The 21,604-nt window shown below is 35.2% G+C and overlaps 4 protein-coding genes across 8 annotated transcripts; 3 read left to right on the plus strand and 1 right to left on the minus strand.

Annotated features, from left to right (window-relative positions):
* Positions 1–496: 496 nt before the first annotated feature.
* On the plus strand, positions 497–1,054 carry LOC113852106 (abscisic acid receptor PYL12-like). Its single transcript, XM_027482358.1, has one exon. The coding sequence runs from the start codon at positions 497–499 to the stop codon at positions 1,052–1,054; it is 558 nt and encodes a 185-aa protein (XP_027338159.1).
* Positions 1,055–1,139: 85 nt separating this feature from the next.
* Positions 1,140–6,986, minus strand: LOC113865627 (splicing factor 3B subunit 1). 3 transcript variants are annotated; one of them, XM_027500321.1, is made up of 2 exons: positions 6,887–6,986; positions 1,140–6,768 (listed from the first exon to the last, which is right to left on the minus strand). In XM_027500321.1, exon 2 carries the CDS (start codon positions 6,719–6,721, stop codon positions 2,945–2,947), a length of 3,777 nt encoding a protein of 1,258 aa, XP_027356122.1. In that variant the 5' UTR covers positions 6,722–6,768; positions 6,887–6,986; the 3' UTR covers positions 1,140–2,944. The 3 variants fall into 3 exon arrangements, with proteins under 3 accessions (XP_027356122.1, XP_027356131.1, XP_027356140.1); XM_027500330.1 differs by lacking the exon at positions 6,887–6,986 and having other exon boundaries at positions 2,157–2,722; positions 2,916–6,835; XM_027500339.1 differs by lacking the exon at positions 6,887–6,986 and having other exon boundaries at positions 2,481–3,305; positions 3,543–6,814.
* An 823-nt stretch (positions 6,987–7,809) lies between these two features.
* On the plus strand, positions 7,810–9,981 carry LOC113852107 (cysteine protease XCP1-like). The gene is made up of 5 exons (XM_027482359.1): positions 7,810–8,299; positions 8,508–8,740; positions 8,860–8,997; positions 9,254–9,733; positions 9,841–9,981. Exons 1-5 carry the CDS (start codon positions 7,810–7,812, stop codon positions 9,979–9,981), a joined length of 1,482 nt encoding a protein of 493 aa, XP_027338160.1.
* Positions 9,982–13,885: 3,904 nt separating this feature from the next.
* LOC113872530 lies at positions 13,886–18,948 on the plus strand. Of its 3 annotated transcripts, XR_003505887.1 has the most exons (6): positions 13,886–14,071; positions 14,381–15,438; positions 15,568–16,566; positions 16,657–16,759; positions 17,224–17,426; positions 18,531–18,948. XR_003505887.1 is itself a non-coding variant. In XM_027510162.1 (4 exons), exons 2-4 carry the CDS (start codon positions 14,419–14,421, stop codon positions 16,693–16,695), a joined length of 2,058 nt encoding a protein of 685 aa, XP_027365963.1. In that variant the 5' UTR covers positions 13,886–14,071; positions 14,281–14,418; the 3' UTR covers positions 16,696–17,240. The 3 variants fall into 3 exon arrangements, 1 of the variants encoding a protein (XP_027365963.1); XR_003505884.1 differs by lacking the exon at positions 18,531–18,948 and having other exon boundaries at positions 14,281–15,438; positions 17,224–17,968; XM_027510162.1 differs by lacking the exon at positions 18,531–18,948 and having other exon boundaries at positions 14,281–15,438; positions 16,657–17,240.
* Positions 18,949–21,604: the final 2,656 nt, after the last annotated feature.

A 21,604-nucleotide genomic window follows, 5' to 3' on the forward strand; every position in this document is an offset into this window, starting at 1 on the left:
CCGTAGTTCAACCTTGAATTCAACCAAACTTATAGGGACTTTTACTTTGCTCTTGTACACGAAGTAGTCATATTTTATTGTATAAATCAGACTTTGTTATGATTCTTAAAATAAAAAGCATTACCTAACTCTCTATTGAATAGAAAAAACGATCTTGATGACATTTCCGTTCCTGACCGACAGGGAGAAGAAAGGATAACTATCACTAAAATATCTAATGTCTCACGTCAAAATAGTTCAAAGCACTAAAGTAAACCAAACCGACCATACCGCAAAACAAGTCAAGCCTCGATCTTAAAACCTTAACTTACTGATGAATAAAGGGTTCTGATTCTTCCCGTTCTGTGCCAAAGACATCAAGCCTTGTCATCTAGTCACTTCGCAATCTACAAACGTTTGTGTGTGTGTGTATATATATACACAAACGTACGAAGTCCTTGAGAAAACCCAAAACAATCAAAAGTTACTCTAGTTGCTGTGAGAACCGTATATGTAGATGCTTTGCAAACAGAGCACAAAGCAAAATTTAGATACTCCAACTGCGAAAACCATGCTTAACACCTACCATACCTACAAAGTCTCATCAAACCAGTGTGGTTCTAGCCTTGTGCAAACCATAGACGCACCATTACCTCTGGTATGGTCCCTTATTAGGCGCTTTGAGTATCCACAAGGATACAAGCTGTTTGTAAGGAACTGCACCATGCTTGCTGGGAATGGTGGCATAGGAAGTGTACGCGAGGTCGTGGTTGCATCTGGATTGCCTGCTGGAGTTAGTATTGAGAGGTTAGATAAGATGGATGATGACAAGCATGTCCTAAAATTTAGCATTATTGGCGGTGATCACCGGCTTGTGAATTATAGTTCGACAATTACTTTGCATGAAGAGGAAGAGAAATATGGGGGGAAGACGGTGGCGATAGAGTCGTACGTGGTGGACATTCCGGCGGGGAGTAGTGGCGAGGATACCTGCTCTTTTGCCAATACTATCATAGGTTGCAATCTTAGGTCGTTGGCTAAAATCACAGAAGAAATGGTTTGTAAGCCTAATTAAGGCATGCTTAATTTCATGAGGTTTCCTTATTTGTTTTGCTTTTATGTCCATTATTGTTATTATTATTTTTCATTTTGTACCTCTACGTATGGATTTATTACTTCCTATGCAGACTAAGATTACTAGGCGCTTAATTGTATATATTAGTTTGATCAAATAAAATGGCACTAGAAATAAAAGATCCTATTTTTGTTCATTTGTGTTTCCATTTCTATCACCATGTGTTATCCTTTCTCACTTATGTTGTCTATGCCGTTGCACATCTCTTTTACCCTCACATCTAATTTCTACTTTGCACGTACTCCAACAAAATCATCTTTCCATTGCTTTTTTACTTAGCTAGTCTTTTTTTTTTAAACTAATTATCAATTTAGAATTATTTTTAACACGTGTATTATACTAATTAAAAACGATATTTAGATAGTTTTTAAATCAATCATCCTTGAAACGATACTCCAGCATCCTCAAAATGATATTATATTGGGTTGACAATGTGTCATACAACGCAGTACACCTAATTAAATAGGTTAAGGGATGAAGTGATGAGGTGGTGGTTTTAAGGGGCATATATGATAGTTTGGTTTTAGGGGCATAGATGGTGCCATGGTGGGGAAAGATACAGTGGTGGAATGGAACATATTATGCCATGTTCAGTTTCTGCAGTTTGGAATTTTGGGACCCACAACCGACCAGTGCCCAGCCCTTGTGTACGCTTTGCCTCTGAAGCCGACTTGAGCCCAACTCGAATCACCTTTCACTCGTAGCCTTTAGCGATTCTATTCTAGGAGCTGTGAACTCTCCTTGCTTAATCACATGCGAGAATTTAGGCAGTGTCCGAGACATCAGCTCAAGCATTCTACCTAAAACCATACATCAATTGATCTAAATGAGAAAGAAGTAGTTTCATTAAGTGCATATTTAGTTTTGTACTTACTAGTCATGAATCCAGGCTCCCTTCAATACTACTAATTATAATACTCCTGGTTATAGCTTATGTAGATTCACATTTACCTTTTTTTTTTTTAAAACACTAAATATGTATCAGGAAATTTTGCAACTGAAGAAATTTGGCGGAAAAAATTCACACCCTTAGGCAAGTTTACTTAACTAGATTCCAATTAATTCCAAACACTGGATATCAAGAATTTTAGATTGAAATAAAAAATCTCCTAAAATTCAGCCTTTTAAAATCTGTAAAATTACTACCAACGAATATCCTGACATAATAATTCTCTCATTTAAGCAGGGCAGATTCCAAGAGATGAGTGTATAAACCCCACAACTCTGCCATTCTAATAGATGACGTACAAATATTTCGAATAAAACCGATCATCGAAGCCCCCGATTCATTTCTTATAACTCCACCACACCCGGCGTACCAATCATTGGCAACAGAACCATTAACATTAACTTTCAGCCAACCTCAAATGAAAATACGTGCTCTGGATATACTTGCAAATTTGTGTTATGTTCAGAAATCCGGATATTTAATGGGTGTAGCTACAAAGAAAGGAAGTGGGAAGGCACAAGCTCCCATGGACCAAATTCGAACAAAAACACATAATCACCCCGTTCAAATAATAAGGAATTCATTTGCTGCAAAGTCCTTAACGGCAATATCCATTAGGGCGATAAACCAAGCAGGTGTTAACAACAATGCGGGCAAATCTGCATATAAAAACCACAACACACGCAAAACAAAATAAATAATATAACGCCAATAAACAGGGAATCTCAGTCATTCACACTATGTAAGACATATTTAATAAACATACGAGGGATGTATTACGAGATTTAGAGAGTTTAAATGATCGTGCATTATTGCTAATATTGACATCACCAAAATCTGTAAAATGCTTACGAATAGTTCTGGTTGACCTAAACTGCAATCTAAATGAACATCATCAACTCTGGTCTACAGTATACGTTATTCTGCTCATCCTCCAGCGCAGGGTATGCTGCCACAAGAGCATCCTGAGCTCCAATGTACAGCGCGTTATAGATCTTCCAGTACACCTCCCGAACTTTACGTGCAGGGTGGAACAGACCTTGGAGACAGTAATTAAGAATAACGGCAGAACCCAAGGCTACTCTCATCCCTTCAATGGCTTCCATCACAGCATTAATCACATGTGGAGAAGTTTCAAATATGTTTGGCCAGACATAGTTCAGCAAATGGATTAGCGCATCCTCACAACCCAAACCAGCCACTCCTAGGGCCATGTGCTTCACGGCAGAAGCAGCTGTCTGCCTGTGAACCAAATCCCTGTCCATAAGAGCATCCTCAAGCAATGGAGTCACAGCATAGATGTAGTCCTTTCCCATTTCACCAATGTACTCAAACAGGAACGAGAGGGACTTCAGCACACCATTTTGCACATTAAGCTCTGGCACTCGATACTCGTTCATCAAAGCTGGTAAAACTGTGAAGGGGGAACATGTTTCCGCAACTATTGCAATGGCCACAGTAGTGCAGACACGGTTCTGCCTTTCCTGCACCTTGAGATTGTTTAATAGAGTCGCCAGGACATCCTGTGGTCCAATGGCTTTCGCAATATATCCAAAAGTGTTCACTGTAGCTCTACGGATTCCCTTCTTGTGTGCTTTAAGCATCTCAAGAAGCTCAAAACAAATCCTCATCCACTCTCTCGCAGGCACAAACTCAGCCCCACGATCAGCAATCCTACCAACAAGATCAATACAATTCTCTTGGACTTTCTCATGCCTATTCTTCAAAATTGGAGTCAACCTGGGAAGCAAATCCTTAATAGGTGGAGTCATCTTAGTCATACCAATAACATTCACAATTGACTTGAGAGCTCCCAGAATTGACCCTAAAACTTCAGGATACTCTTCTCCCAAATATTCATACAAGACAACACCAAGATGACCCATCAATTGTTCCTCATGGCACTGCTTCATGACAACAGCAATTCTTGAAATGAGGTCTGCTGCTTGCTGTCTCACCTTTGCACTCTTGTTGTTAAGCCGCCACTTGATGGTACCACAAATCTGAGGAAGATATGGTTTCACTCTCTGTCCTAGCGAGTTTACCACCGCACCAAATCCATTAAGCATCACATTAGCATCATCACTGGTCTGCTCTTGGAAGGCATAAAGAATACCATCAATCAGAAGCTCTTCCAAGCGTGCGTCTATATCAGATGCTCCCAAGTTAGTGACCACCTTCTCAATGGTTTCCATAACCATTCGCCTATAAGGTTCACTCTCATCTTTAAGATCCTCAACAATTCTACCAACAATATCTGCAACACCAACTTTGTTTGCTATCTCTACAGTCGTCTCCACAAGCTGCTTATAGTTTCTTCTATCCAAAGCCATCCTCCTAACCCAGAAATTCCTGAAAAACTCAGGAAGAATATCATTTCTAATGTAATCAGCCTCCACACCTTCAGTGCTCACACACTGCTTCACCACTTTCAGAACAATTTTCTTCATTTCCTCGTCGGGTGACTGGAATTCACGAATTAGAATGAGCATAACTTCCTTAGTATAGTAGCTGGCATATGTGCCTTCCATCAATGGAATAATAAACCCAATTGCTTTCAGAAATGCAGCCAACACCTTCCCACGGTGTTGCCTAATACCCTTCCACAGCGGCTTCAAGACAGAGTCAAAACTTTCAATACCATAAGGTGCAGCAGCCTCAGCAAGAGCAGCAAGTGACAATGCAGTGATCGTTCTCACCTTCTGATTCTCATCATTAAGACCATGCTCTATAATCTCCACAAGTGATCTCAGATGTGGCAACACAGCACAACCAATTAAAATGGCAATCTGTTGCACAATCTTAATCCCCGTGTGCCGTGCTTGCCATGATTTCTTACTTTGACAAACAGCCTTCAAGAAAGGCAACAGTGCAGGAATACCAAGAGCAGAGGCAACAACACTGAAGGCCCTAGCAGTGGTGTTTCTAACATATTCGTCAATGTTATCTATGTCAGGCCGCATGGCAGCAATCATTGTGGCCAGCCCAGCAGCTTTACTAAGATTAGAGATTATTTCCCTACCCTCCACACGGGCATAGTAGTCTTCATCAATCAACAATGGTTCAATAACAACAAGAATCTTATGCACATAAGGGCGAACTAATTCATCCAATTTATACAAAACTCTGTCTATTACCTTCACCAAGAGATGCCTCTCCTGGTCCTCCAGCGTAGGCTGCATGAGCAACGGCAGTATCCGGTTAAACAACGGGCCAGCACCAAACTCCCGAGCTTTATCAGTAAGTTGCCTCAACGCTGTCTTCCTTTGCGGGGGCGTTCCATTCTTCACTTTAAGCAGAAGTTTCATAATCTTCCGCTCCTTTTGTTCATCCGGCGACAACTCCTCCTCATTCTCCTCATTCAACAGCGCCCCAAAGTACTGGTAATCTTCAGGTTTCATGAAAGGCAAGCCACCAGGCGCTTCCTTGGGAACATCAAACTGCTGCCCGCGATTTTCTTCAGGGATTTGATAAAGTGGAGTCCCCAACGGTGTAGGGGTAGCAAGGAGCTTCCTTGCAGGCGTTCTAATGGGTACATAGGAAGCAGGGGGTTCCAAAATCTTATACCCTTCTTGAGGAAACATGGCATCAAGCTCCTCATCAGTCAAGGGGCGATTCCTCTCTTCAATATCCCTCTCCCACCTCAACAAATTGTACTGCTCCGGCGTTATGGAGCCGTGCAAAGCCCCAGGAGTGGGAGTCGCCAATTCAACTCCACCAACAGGAGTAACACCAGGAGTATAAGCAGCAGCAGGAGTGGCACCTGGCAATGGAGTAGCACTACCCATGGTAGCAGGGGTTTCATCCCACCTCGACCTTTGCCTCTTAGGAGTTGGTGTAGCCATTCCAGAGAGCTTAGGGGTTGCATCCCAAGTCATGCCTGCGGGTGTAGCACCAGGTGTCACACCCCCTGCAGGAGTTGCATCAGAATCCACCAATCTACCAGGGGTTGGAGTTTCATCCCACCTGTTCCTTCTCCCGGGCGTAGCATCGGTCACTCTCCCTGGCGTTGGCGTCGCATCCCATCGCCCTGGAGTCGTGTCCGGCATGTCCCAGTCGGACGTTTTCGCCTTCTTCACTGCTGCCGCTCCGTCGTCCTGAGACTGGTCCCACCTGTTCCTCCTCTTCTGCTGCTGCTGCTGTTGCGGAGCGGCTTTCGCGGCCTCCTCTTCCTCCTTCTTCTTCTTGGCAATAGCTTTCAAGGTCTCCTCCTTCTCCCTCTTCAGCGCTTCCTCCCTCATAACATCAGCGTAGGTCCTCACGGAGGGGTCCGGCGTCTTCTCTCCGGCGGCGAAGGGGTCGTGACGCTCCGGCGAAATGATCTGGTTAAGGCGCCTGCGGCGATAGTCGTCTTCGCGATCGATGATCCTCTGAGGCCTCCGGAAGCCATTGTCGGCCTCGGAGTCGGCGGCGGAGGGCATGTCCTTCAAGAGAGATTTGGGGGCGGTGTAGGACGCGAGCTTGCGAGCAACCTCGTTATCGATGGCGTCGAGGTTGTCGTCGTCCTCGTTAGCCGGGATTGAGGTGAGGTAGGAGCCCTTGTCGCTTCCGCCATAGAGATCGGTGTCGAAGGTTACGGAGGTGAGGGACGCGAGTTGCTGCTCCATCTTCTTACGCTCTTCCTGCGTCTTTGCGATCTCGGGGTCCAGCGACGCCATAACTGAGATCGTTCCAAAACCCTAACCTAGGGTTCTTCAGGTTTCAACTGAGAAAATGGAATGAACGGATGGAAAATTGAAGAGAAAGAAAGAAACCCTATTACTGAAAAGTATGATAGATAGAAAGACAGACAGATAACATTATCAAAATGCGATGGAACCGACATTGTTTTTCGCTTGAGGTTGGGTCCAGTCCACTTCCATTTTCCTGGACTATATTCAAGCCCACAGCACTTTGTTGACAAAAAAAAAACCTGTATTTCTCGGTAATTTTCTTCTTCTCAACAGAAAGTTAATGATGAAGTATTTTCGAGAGCATCTTATTTCGTCGTAAGAATATTTTTTATATTTTAGTAACATGTTTATTGTTAGACCGATAGTTTTCCTTAAGGTTCGTTTATGTGTGTTTCTAAAAAATATTGTTGAATAAAAATGTGTTTGGAAAAAAATATAATGACTAAATAAGTTTTTTAAGTATATTTTAAAATTCATAATTAATAAATTATGAAAAAAATTAATAAATTATAATACAAAATGTTTTTGAATAAAATCTGACACGGCCCAGCATTTTTTACATGCATTAATCTCTATTCACGAGCGTTGACTATTGTATCATCCGTGCTAATTGCAGATCCCATTCTTCAGCAACCAGTCCAGTAGCTTGGGAACACATTTGCAGTTGACTGTTAGATATCCTGATCCTTTTACACAGATACACTCGCAAGTCACCACCAAATGATTCATTCTAACTAATAGGACTAGTAGAAACACCAAGAGAAAATTTGGCTACTCATTAACAATGATGGTTGTACCAAAAATAATTAACGGTGATTTAGTTCCTTCATACATAATTACCAAATTGCCCCTTGGTCAGTACCTGAGTATTCAGGTATTTGATCTTTTCGTTTCTGTCTTATTGATTTTCCATCATGATCATTGAAGACAAAGGGTAAAACAGAAGACCAAGATGCAGACTCCTCTTGTAGTCTTGTGCTGACTGGTAGGTTTGATCATGTATCCAATTGTACACTATATATACAATACAAAGACACTGGTGGATCCAACATCACTGATAAACAGTGAGTAAAATGGGTTGCCATCAGAAAACTAAGTCGGTGCTTCTTTTCCTTGTCTTATGTTCATGGGCATTTCTATGTTATGGTCTCCCAAGTGAGTACTCTATATTAGCCCTTGACCTTGACAAGTTTCCTTCAGAGGATGGGGTGGTTGAGTTGTTCCAACGATGGAAGGAGGAACACCAAAAGTTTTATAGACACCCAGAAGAAGCAATGTTAAGGTTGGAGAATTTCAAGAGGAACTTGAAACACATCATTGAGAAGAATGCAAAGAGAAATTCTCCCAATGGGCACCGTCTTGGATTGAACAGGTTTGCTGATATGAGCAATGAAGAGTTCAAGAGTAAGTTTATTTCAAAGGTGAAGAGGCCATTTAGCAAGAGGAATAGTCTCACCAGCGGTGGCTTGAATGTGAAGGGGGATTCATGTGAAGATGCACCTCTATCTTTAGATTGGAGGAAGAAAGGAGCTGTGACTGCTGTGAAGGACCAAGGCGACTGTGGTAAGCTTCTGTATAATCTATAGACTAATTGGCAGCGACACACCAATAGAATTGAAAAACTGATGATTTATGGTGTTCTATGCATGGTTGAGAGTTATGTTGTCATGTTGCTCTCTTTCATATACTAACCACTCTAATTTCTGATTCAACTTTTGAACTTATACTTTTCATATCATAATCATAGAAGTATTTATGATTCAATTTTTAGGTAGTTGTTGGGCATTCTCTTCTACTGGAGCCATCGAAGGAATAAATGCAATAGTAACAGGGGACCTTATAAGCCTTTCGGAGCAAGAACTGATGGACTGTGATACTACTAATGACGGTTGCGATGGAGGCTACATGGATTATGCTTTTGAATGGGTTATAAACAATGGTGGGATTGACACAGAAACTGATTACCCATATACTGCTGTAGACGGTACATGCAATGTCACCAAGGTCTTCTTTCTTACGTTTACTATTACGAAGGCCTGCTTTTTAATTCTTATGCCTTTTGCATTGTGATAGCAGAACACATTTATTTCACTGTCTAATTTGTTGTATTTTTCTTTAATTAGGAGGAAACCAAAGTTGTTAGCATTGATGGCTACACCGATGTGGCACAATCAGATAGTTCTTTGTTGTGTGCTACAACGAAGCAACCCGTCAGTGCCGCTATTGATGGCTCTTCATGGGATTTTCAACTATACACTGGTGTAAGTGTTATTTATTTCCTGTTATGTTTATTTAGAAATTGTATTTACACACAAATTTTACACCATAAAGAAAGAGATAGGAAGAGACGAGAGAAAAATGTAGGATAAAAATGTTGTAGAAGGTATTGAATGAATTTGTTGTACGAGTAACAGAAGTCATGTTTATGTGGTCATTTACTATATTCAAGAAGTAAAAACCAGAAAAATGGACTCTCCTCTCATAAACAAGACTTTTTTTTTTTCTTTTCATGAACAGGGCATCTATGATGGAGATTGCTCAAGTAATCCAGACAATATTGATCATGCAATTTTAATTGTGGGTTATGGGTCAGTGGCTAATGAAGATTACTGGATTGTAAAAAATTCCTGGGGAACAAGCTGGGGAATAGAAGGGTACATTTATATGAGAAGGAATACTGATTTAAAATATGGAGTGTGTGCAATCAATTACATGGCCTCTTATCCCACCAAAGACTCAACTGCACCATCCCCAAGCAGTCCTCCTTCACCACCATCACCATCACCTCCACCACCACTTCCTCCTTCACCTAGTGAATGTGGAGACTTCTCCTATTGTGCAGCTCATGAGACATGTTGTTGCCTTCATTCATTCTTTGATTTCTGCCTTCTTTATGGTTGTTGTGAATATGAGAATGCTGCGTGTTGCACTGGGACAGAGTACTGTTGTCCTAGTGAATACCCCATTTGTGATATTGAAGATGGACTCTGTCTAAAGGTAAGAGAGATTATATCTATATTCTAACCTCTTCCAATTAATAACATTCTCAATGTAATCAAGATTCTTGTGCTGAAATATACTCACAATTGTGTTATGTAATGCAGAACTCCGGAGATTTAGTGGGAGTAGCTGCAAAGAAGAGAAAGATGGGAAGGCACAAGTTACCATGGACTAAATTTGAACAAACAAAAAATACATATCATTCCCTTCAGATAAGGAGGAATCCTTTTGCTGCAACGCGTTGAAATTAGTGTCACTCCTTGATAATATTTCTTTCTTTTTTTCAGCCTCTTCTGATGCTTGGATTTTCTCTAGATTATCTACAATGGATTATATCCATCCATTATTTAATTTCTCCTGTTACTCTTAATAATACAAGCCTTAAAAGTTAAGTGACACCAAATATGATTTGAAATTGTCTGATAAGCTTAATACAAGCATTTTGGCCTAAGGTGAAGATGAAACTTGATAACAAAAAATCTAATTACATACATACATGTATAATTATTAATTTCATTTACATTGTCAACACTCATGAGCAAAAAAATTTGCATGGAAATTTGCATTATTCTTAATCAAGTTTTTTTTTATTACATCTTTACCATGTTTTATTTTAACAAATTATATTTAATTTCTGCACATAGTTCGGATATATAAGAATAATTTTATTTATAATAATTAATAATAAAAATTATTATAAAAATTTAATTTAATTTTTATATAATTTATTGATAAAATAAAATATTTTTATATTACTATTTAGTCACAGATTATTATATAAGTCAATATTTGATATTTTAATATTTATATTTATTATATATGTTTATTAGTTGATAGTATAAACAATTTATATTGATAATACATCAAAATTACGTTACTAAATTATTTGATATTTAACTCTTAAAACGATGATAAAGTTAACTTTATAATATAAAAATATATTAACTATAAATGAAACAAATATATTTAAAATATTTGACAGACTATCTTCCCTCTTTTACCAAAATACAAATAAAAATCAATTTATATTATATTTGAAGAAATATATAATAAAATAATTTTACATTACAGTAAAACATAATGATTTTATCATAAACAAATATTTTATTATTTTTAATATTATAATTATAATGTAATGTTATGTTAATAATATATTTATAATAAGATAATTAAATAATATATATATATATATATTATAATCGAATAGATACAAAAGTAGAAAAAATTTACAAAATTATAGTAAAAGATTGAGAATTATACTCTATTTATATTATGATACCATTTCATTATCATCTAATTTTTTTTACCAGGGAATTGTAGTTTTATGGTGGTTCTTTCCTATTCCTTTTTTAGGCTCAATAAAACTATTATCTAAAATCAGATTTAAAAAGAAATGAGGAAAAACAAGTTTTGTGTGTTTAGATGAGGGAAAAAAATTATTTTAATAAATGATTATATATATAATTGAATGTATAAAATAAGTTTTGTGTTAGACATGTTAAATAAAAAGTAATTTTAAAATAATTTATTGGGTTTGGATTGAATAAACTAATTAATTTTTAAAGTTAAATTACAAATATAAAATTATGTGTAATGGTTATTTTTATATTTAATCTATGAAGGATAAAATAAAAAAATAAAATTAACTAAAAAATAAGTTGACAGCTTTTAATCATAAGTTCTAAAATTCTGCTTACCTTAAATAAGTTATTTCTTCAATAAAAAAAAGTAATAAAAATATAAAATATTTTTTAATTTTTTCTTAACAATAAACAGTATTTTTATATATATTTTTTCAAATAATCAAGGTTAATAACTTTTCCTAAATACACGCTAATTGTGCCCAAAGTTGGGTTGTTTTATATTAGGGCCAAAACTTAAGTCAACTAATCTAGTCCAAGTTTTCCGTTGGATACCAAAGCCCAGATACGTACTGTTACCATTGACATTTTGGGATTTATGTTTTTCTAAAGATATATAATACAAAATTAATAAATAATAATTTTTATTAAATATTATAACATTTAGTAATATTATTGAATTCAATAATATTATATTTATATAACTAATAAAAATTTATTATATATAAATTCTTATTGCGTATCATGACATATGTTGGAAAAATCATTGCTAATTAAACAAAAGTTGGTAGTATGTTTGATTTAATTTTTGAGAAATTCAAAACCGTGTTTTAGAAAATTAAGATTTTAAATGCAAGCTAATTAGCTAATAAACGTTCATTAAATTAATATTCGGTATATTCAATAAAGCCACTACCCACTTCAACTTTTGACAAAGGTGCTAAATTTCCTGAATCTATGCTCAAACCGTAAACAGCCAAATATACTTTGCCTTTTTATAATACATTTCTTAATATCTTTTTGGCCAAGTTTAGTCAGCGTTTACAGTGATGTGGATTTCTTTGTCGATATTGTTCAATTATGCACTTCAATTATTCTACCTTAAAACTGTATGCATGAACAATTCCACTGCAATTTAATTTTAATTATTTAATAAATAACCCAGGGAAATGTTTTAAGGCATACTCGCAATCAGACATCCAGTGATAAGGACATCGAAAATAGGGTTGAAAAATAAGCTGAATCAACTTAAAATTATTTCAAGACTCAATTAACTAATTAATTCATATTTTAGGGATAAAGGTAAAAAAGGAAAAATAATTAAAGTGATTATTTGGGTCTAAATCAGACAGAAGCATATTTAAATTCCACAACCTCTGCATTGCACAATTTGAAATGTTGTTTGGCATGTGTGGAGTTTTGTGGTGCACATGGAGGAGGTTGAAGATAATTATTTTGTTTAGCTTTTTCACTTATCATTCAACAGCAACCCTTTGGGTCAATTGTTTGGTTCTCTGCGTTGTTTTCATGAGGAAAGGGAAAGTGGTTGAATTAAAGAGGGAGGAGCGGCGTGAGGAACGTACCAGAGTCAAGAATGGCGGACAACAACCATCAAAAGACCCCATTTCGTGGGACATAAGAGCCCCTTTCTAATATCACTCATGTTCCCACACCACCCCCTCTTCCGCAATCTATGGCCTCTAATCACTGTTTCTTTTTCCGCAATATGTATATTCTGTGGAATCATCTATTCCAGTGTAAAAAAAAAAAGTTTTCCTTTTGAATAAATGGTACACAAAACGATTCCTTTTTTCTTCCTCCCACTTGTTAAAGTATAGGGCTTTTGTAAACATATATATTCTCAAGTAGAGTTTTTTTTAAAATTGTTCATGATTTAGTCTCCGTAAATTAATTTTTATAAAATTAAGTTAAACTAGTTCAGATCCAGATTGGTTTAAGAATTTCTTTTTCAATAATGCAAATGTTCGTACATGATTGCCCCGCGCTCGTGAATCATCTTATAGTAACTATAAATTTAAATAATTAGACTCATAAGCGGAGTAAATGAGTATACCCTACCGACATTATACACCACAAGGAATTATTTTATCTTATACTAAACTCAAGATGAAATAATTTTTATTTAAAAAGTTACTATTATAATGATAAATATTTTTGTTTTAATATATTTTATGTATGGTGAATTTATGCTTTCTATGTGGATTCGCTTTCGGAATCTGCTGGATAAATCCAAAAAAGCAAAATAATATTTACGATTTGGATATTTATTTTTTTTGTGTTTTTGGTTTTGGGGATAATTTGCTTGGGCGAAAGCGAAATGATTGAGAATGATATGAAGATTAAATGCAACGTGGACTGAGACTGTGAGAGAGAGAAAGAGAGAGGAGGTGTCGATTATAAAGAGGGTCGGTCCACTACCTTACTTTATTGTAGTTAAGACCCTTTGTTACCACTAACTCTTCTTCACGATACATATGTGACCCATCACTTTTTACTCACTGCTTTTAAATAATCTTAAAAATTTTATGTTGAATTAACGAACCCAAAAAAGACGTATATGAGGATTATGAAATTGAACAAACCGAAAAAACGACATTACCTTGGTATTAGCTTAGTATTACGAGGTCGTTTTGGAGTTGAGTTTAATGCCTGTTGTGTCAATTCTACCTGTTTCACGAGTGTGGCACAACCACCACACTGTTAACTGTTGAAAAACAAAATAGATAGAAACCAAAAGAAAGAAGAAACACAGAGCTTGTGTCTCTGTCTGTCTCAGCCTTTTGTGACTTTTCTTACGTCCTACTCATTCCTCCCACACACCACGGCGTCATTTAGCAACCAACCATTCTCATTTCTTGTCATCTCTCTCACTAGCACCTTTTCCCTTCTTCCTCCTTTCATTATTTTCTCCACTACTCACTTCACAGACACGTTCTAGCTGAATATTCAAGAGGTTTGGTCTTTTGTTCGTTATCAGTTAAATCTACTTGGTTTCCATTTCCTTAGTAATGTTAGTATCATGTTGCTGAGGTTGTGTTTAATTGTTATGTCTGTGTCTGTAGTGCTTCGCTGTTGGTCCTGTTTAAATGGATTTGAAGTTTATGTTGTTATTTTGAACTATTAATAATCAGTTCTTGCGTTGCATCCTTTTTCCCTTTTCAGGTTTTCATGATTGGATAGGACATAGGAAGTTGCTTATCTAATTATTTATGCCTCTGTACTGATACATGATTGTGTCTTGAATCGTGAACTTGTGATTAAGAGGGGCTGCATAGGACATTTGTTAAATTTTGGAAGAAGATGGCTGAAAGGAAATTGAATATTAATGCCCCTCTCATGTCTGTGAGACGCTCTTCTGCTACACCACCATCATTGATTGAAGCAAAGAAGAAGATATTAGAGAAACGTCACACTCTTCCTTACTATAAACAAGACATGACTATGGATCAGGTAACTGAACCCGTTGCAGTGCCTTTCAATTGGGAGCATATCCCTGGGAGACGCAAGGGTAATGGTGGATCCGAACCTCAGGTTCCTAAGGCTACTTCAATCACTCCAAGCCCGAGGCTTCCCCCTGGAAAATCTACCAATTCTCCCAAACATCCACTGGAAAAGGAAACTAAAGCTGCAAGTAAATTTGAGTCCTCGAATAAATCGAAGTCTTTAAATGTCAGTGTGGCTAAAATAGACTGTGAGAGAGAAAGAAAAGCTGAGAAAATAGTTGAAATTAGAAGGTCCAACGTGGAGGAAGATGTTGATGATGATGTTTACTCCGATGCCCTTGAAACACTGTCACCTACAGAATCATTCTCCCTGAACTGTAGCGTTAGTGGTGTAAGCGGAGAGAATTTGGAAGCAAAGAAGTTTGGAACGTTTTCCACAGATGAACAAACCCGAGACTTCATGATGAGCCGTTTCTTGCCTGCTGCAAAGGCTATGACATTACAGCCTCCTCAATATGCTTCAAAAAAGCAATCTGTACTAGTAGAACAACAACCTAGAGATGTTAGCAAATTAGTTCGTGAGGAAAAGAAGCACTTGTATAATAGACTTACCACTGATATTATACCATATACTGGCCCAAGTCAAGAGGAAGAAAGTGAAGATGAAGGTGATGATTATGACAACTCTGCGAATATCTCAGCCAAAGGTTGCGGGTTGTTACCTCAGTTACATATTAGGAATTCATTGTGCTTATTGAATCCTGTGGCTGGGATGAAAATGAAGAATCAGGTCCCTTTGTCTTTAGTCTCTGAAGTTGGAAAACCAAACAAAAGCTCCCATATTAGATCTTTTAGCCCGGTTCCTGCTGTAAAGAAGGTAAAAACAATAGCACTTATATGCATCAATTTTTTGCACCCTTCAATTCTTTTTTTAAATCAGCATTTTCAAGTGATCTTGTTTTCAACATATTAAATTCATTTACAATTATGAATCTTTCCTGTGCAGGCTTGGGATGCTATTCACAAGAACAAATCAGGCTCTGGGGCGTCATCACCTGACATGCTAGAGGGTAGAAAAAAAATGAATAGTGAATCAAACAGATTTGCTTACTCAGGTGAGTTGCTACCAGGTAGGCTTTCTCCCTTTCGTCGTTCAAGAGCTGCTGCTACCGGTATATCTCCCTGTCGAAGTAAACCTCAATCTCCCTTTCGTGGAACCAAGTTGCTTGGTGATTCTAAAGAGGCTGAAAACTGTAAGTCTAGCAAGTTGAAATTCTACAGCGGTGCGCTGCCACTTGGGAATGTTCAAGATGTGCTATCCCAAGGAGCAAAAAGAAGTTCATATTCAGGGAACCTTACATTTGAAAAGACTTTGTACATAGATACTGCAAGTACAGTCAAATTTTCATCTTCAAATTTAAGTTCTGTAGATAACAAACGGAGGGTAGATACCGTGGCTGAAGACTTAGACAGAAGAAAGGGGAAAGGAAGTAATTCCACCTTAGAATCTTCTCAGGATAAAACACGTGTACAAACTATGGAAGAAAAGGACACATTTGATTCTCAAGTTTTAAGTTCTATTGATTCCAATCCACCAACTTTGTACAGTATTTTAAATCTCACAGCCAAAGAAGACAAAGATGAAGGATTGATAACTGATCAAAATATTAACCAAGAACCCATGTCCTTGCCACTTGTGCAGGGGACATTTGCTGAAGATTCAAACACTGACACCCAGCAAATTGTGTTAGCAAATGGTTTAGGAAAAGGTGGTGCTGAATCTGCTGTGTCTCCTCTTCCCCCACCATTGCCAAAATCACCTTCCGAGTCATGGCTTTGGCGTGCCTTGCCTTTAGTTTCTGTGAAGAATTCTTTTCTGCACTCAAATCAAGGTACTCAATCCCATGCTAAAAGGCAGGATTCTAATACAGCATCCGGAAATATCAAGTGGGAAACAATAGTAAAAACTTCGAATTTGCATCATGATCACGTACGCTATTCTCAGGTAACCTTATTAATCTTTTTCTCTATAATTTTGTCCACCTCATCTCTGGGGGTGACACTGATGAAAATTCACTTTTAACTTTCTCTGCAGGAATTACCCACGCATAAATCTCAGCACTCAAAATCTTAGAGATGAAACTCAGTAACATGTTATGGTCCAAGCTTTTTGTGTCCTCTTTTTAGTCAAGCTTAAGGTATGCAGTCCGTACCTTATGTAATATAGAATTATTATAGCACCAGTTAAATTTGATGTAGTTGTTTAGATTTTTGCCTGAGCTAATTAGTAGTTTCATCCCAAAATATTGAATTCACATCAATTAAGTCCTTCAAACTTTATTTACGTCAATTGATCATATCAACCTTTAAATTTGAGTCAATCAAGTATATCTATATCAATTTTGACATCAAATATGAAAGATTACATTTTATTTTTAATTGAACCAAATATGAAAGAATAAATACTGAACTTATGTAAAATTCATTTACAGGACTAAACAATTTAAACACACTGTTTGAAGACTTTTTATCAATTCTCTTTTTTACACACTATAAAGTATCATGTCTATGTTATTGCTTTTTCCTTTATATTGGATTTTGTTTCCAGCGGTTGACTTTAGGTTCTGACCCCTTTTGATTTTTGTAATGCTGTATTATATAGAAAAATCAATAAAAGCAAAGCTTCTTTGTGACATGTGGCACTTTCGGTGGATTCAAGATTTCTTAACCTGCCAAGAGAAAGTGTACATCGGTTAGAACTGTGTGCCCTTTCATCATGTTGTTTTAGTCTTCTCCGCTTCTTTCTGCTTAATCAGAGGAATGATTCTTTAGGTTCCCTCACCTGATGGTAGTCTCAATCTTCAGGTATCAGCATTTTTTATGTCAACTGACACAAGTGATTACTGTCATCAATGCTTTATTGATTGTTCTCCATTTTCTTTATACAAATAAAAAGAATTGTTCAAAAATCAAAGTATTTGGTCTGTTTTTCCTCATCACTTTCAGAAGCCTATGTCCAAGTATGTAAATCAGATTAGTTCTGAATTGAGATGAATTTCAAGTTCTCATGCATTTGGGGTATTTCTTAGGTGATGCTGCTAGCAAAACCTAGCACAGAGACAGGACAAAGTAACTGTCATAAATTGCAAGTTAACTTATATAAATGATCTTTCTCTTTCATGTCTTATGATTACAAGTTACTTCGCAATCGCAAGTCATGCAAAAATGGATTAGTTAATGTTATCTGTATCTCCATCTTAATGTCTGTCCCTGGTATACTCTTGTGCCCTGTCACATGAACATTTTGAAATTACATTTGAAAGGACAGAGATGAACGAGGTTTCGAAAATATGAACTCAATGTTGTTTATTTGGTTAATGTTAAACAATTATACTAAGTCTTGGTTGGATATGGATTAAACTGTCGTGATCTTTTAAATTTTTCCTAACTCTTCTTTCTTTCTTTGGCTCTGACAGAGGATGAACTACTTTATCTTTTATAATCAACAACGTCATATTAAATTCGAAGTCACGAGTTACACGTGCCCATCTGATGAATTCTCAAAATAATCTAACATAAACCATTATTACGTGGATAAAGAGAGAAAAACTAAACTCATTATTAGTAAAGCATTTACAGTATATATAGATTCATGTGTAGAAATTATTTAATAAATAACTCGCAACAAAAAGAACAGAATTAGTTATACACCCTTAACACACTTGAAATAGGTACAACAATCTTGAAGGGTTTAAATTGTTTCATGAAATAAATAATCTCATCTTAGATAGATTAACAAGATTTTATTTATGAAAAATCAATATAATTGTTAACAATGTCTTGACTTAATTAATCCACTTAAAATAAAAAATATACAAATTCATCTTTGAATGTCCTGGTGTTTATCGTTATATATATCACTCATAGTGATAGACCTAACATCTGTTCTGACGTGTGGATTTTGCATAGGAAGATGGAGATAAGAGATTATTGGGAAAAAACAAGGATCATGATTTATGGTGAGTCCGCATGTTTATTGGATTATTGAACAGTGGTTAGAATCGATCATGTGAATGAGTATAGGTTGAACGTGGGGAAGTTTATGGCAACTGTGTAACATCTAATAATAACTAAGGTGATGACAAGGTGGCAACAGGGACTTGACGGTGCAAGATATCCTGAGATATTTATATCACAACTCAAGACTCAGGACAACGGTATTAGGGACTGTTTGGAGATATAAAAATGGCGCCAGTAATAACTCAATTTCCAAAACTTAAATATGTTATTACCAGGTGTATTTTTACAATTTTTTGTTTTAGTCTTTTTTATTAATGCGACCGAATGAGAAATTATCATTTTTTTTTTCTTGTAGAATTGTGTCAATAAAGAAAACAAAAAAAAAAGAAAAAAAAAGAATGGGCCACAATTATAAACAAATAAAACTGCACACAAATAGTTTATCTGCTATCAATTTAAATAATATGAAACTTACTATTATAGTTAATTGAATTTAATTTTGATGCGTTATCACTTTTGGAATTTTTATTCTATTCTCTGTTTAAGCATTATTAAATCATTAAAGAGAAGTTCGTTTACTAAGATAAAATTCCATTTAAATCATTAAAAAATGTAATTCCAAAAGGGATGTTTCGCTACTTGAAATATGACAATGATACACAATTTCAGAAGAAGAGGAAGTAAGCTGACAAAAAAGAAAAAGAAAAAACAGAAGTGAAAAAAGAAGAGCAAGTTTTGGGCCTCAGGATTTCAGTTGGACGTCTACGATGAAGAGGTCTTCTAAAAGTTAGAAGCCTTTTCTAACCATCTAGTAATGATAAGTATTGCCACTTAATATGTTTATAATTTAGGATTTATAATATTATTTTTTTTAAAATACATGTTGGAAAGTTCTGTAATTAATCCCAACCTAAGATTATTAAAGCCCTTACTTTAAATTTTCATAAAGTATTGTTTTAGTAATAATAATTTTAAAAGAAATAAAAAATTTAGTAATTATCTAATAAGTTAAACTATTAAGAATAATCATTTTTAGTTCTAAAACTCTAACTTTCATCCTGGTATGATTTTTCCTTTTCATAAATAAAGGTGTCATTTATTCCTTCAGCACTACATGGTTGGATTTTTTCTTTCTCTTGTCATTTTTTCACTTGATTAAATGTTTGTACTTGAAAAGAGTAATAGATTATGATACCAACAGTTCTATTAACGGTTATTTCAGCAATTTATTTTCGAAATTACAATTAATAAAATATTATTTAAAATCAACAATGCCTTAAGAAAGATTAAGTGAATTAACTTTATTATTAAGTAGAAAAAATCATAATAATTTTCATATATCATTTTATTAATTTAAAACTATCTCATTTAAAAATTCATTTTAGCTATAGTCAAATTAATGCTGGGATGACTTGAAATTCTTACAGTTTGGAGAAAGAAAAATACAATTTCAAAACACAAGCCCAAAATCACTCCATCTGCATCAGCCAACTTTCTAATACTCAAAAACTCGAAGCAGTCTGGGGAATAGATATTTAAGTTAAGTAATTTGATAAATAAATAAATAAAAGCATTTATTTTGTAAAAATATTCAAAAAGAATTTTATTGATAAAAGCTTTAGGTTGCCTAATGAATGTGTTGTGACCCTAATTGTACCCATTGTTAATTTAGAGGCACTCACCATTATTAGTGAGTGAGATGCATCATGCACATAAAGACGAGGCATATTCATCACCATTGTTCAGACAAGGTAAGACATTCTTGCCTAAGCTTGTCAGAAAGCACACCCTAGTCTTTAGGTACCCTTCAATTATGTTCATCATCTACGCACGGCTATTCTTAAATGTTTAGAATTAATTTTTAAAAACAGATATCAAACATGCTCTAAAATTTTTAAATCATAAAAGAATTTACAATTTTAATAAATCATGATGATATGAGATTAACTTAATGATTAAAAAACGCACATTTTGTTATCACTCAAAAATTTCAAAGTGAAAGCATGACATCCAATTTTGTCAGATTTTTCTACTTCAAAAAATATTTTTGTTTCAATTAGTAGGAATAAAAAATATGAAAAATGCATCTGATACAAGGATTTCAAGAGGGTGGGACAAGCATGGATACTAATTACCCGCAGATAAAAATTGGTATCTTACCCACTTCGTACCCTTGTGGATTTTTATTATTTGTGAATATTTATTAAAAAAATTACAGAAAAAAATTTAAAAACCTCATTTAAATAATTTATATATAAAATTAAACATTTAAATTATATAAATATATATACAGTATAATATTTTTATAATAACAAAAATATAATATTAAGTTAAATAAATATAAAAATATCATAAAATATTAATATTAAAGACATATTTACTTGAATATAATGATAATATTTTAATAATTTTACAAATATAAATACCTGCTCTGTTATTTAGTGGATAGAAAACAAAATTAAATTAAATTTGCAAATGTACAAATATTTTTAATCGTAGCGGATTTTTATCTCCAAATATCTACGCGTATCGATAATTCTGTCATTTCTAATATCACGTAGTTAATGCCACAAAACATATATAAATTGGGTTTGCAGTGTCATACAAATTAAATTGTAAAATTCTTATATTTTTTATATTTATTTTATTTTTCTCTTTTTTATTACATCATTCAGTCCATCTTTTTTTTATTTTTCAAGTATTTTAACAAAATTATTTAATATTTTCAAATAATAAGAAATTTAAATAGAGTATATAAATACTCCACCTCGGACACTCGTTATAGCAAGACCTTAAACTTTTTTACGTAAGGGTAATGCATCACAATTAGTCTCGTAAGTTAATTAATTGACGATGAGAAAAATAAAATAAATAAAAGCACAAAAAAATAGACGTAAAACATAATATAAATATATTTTCTTAACATTTTTCACAATTTTTTTTAGATTATATATTAAAATTCTATTAACCTCAATCTTTAAAATTGATTTTAAATACTTAAAAACAACAAATTGTTATATAAA

Source organism: Abrus precatorius, unplaced genomic scaffold, assembly GCF_003935025.1.
Source record: "Abrus precatorius isolate BTA unplaced genomic scaffold, Abrus_2018 Scaffold10, whole genome shotgun sequence".
Lineage (NCBI taxonomy): Eukaryota > Viridiplantae > Streptophyta > Magnoliopsida > Fabales > Fabaceae > Abrus > Abrus precatorius.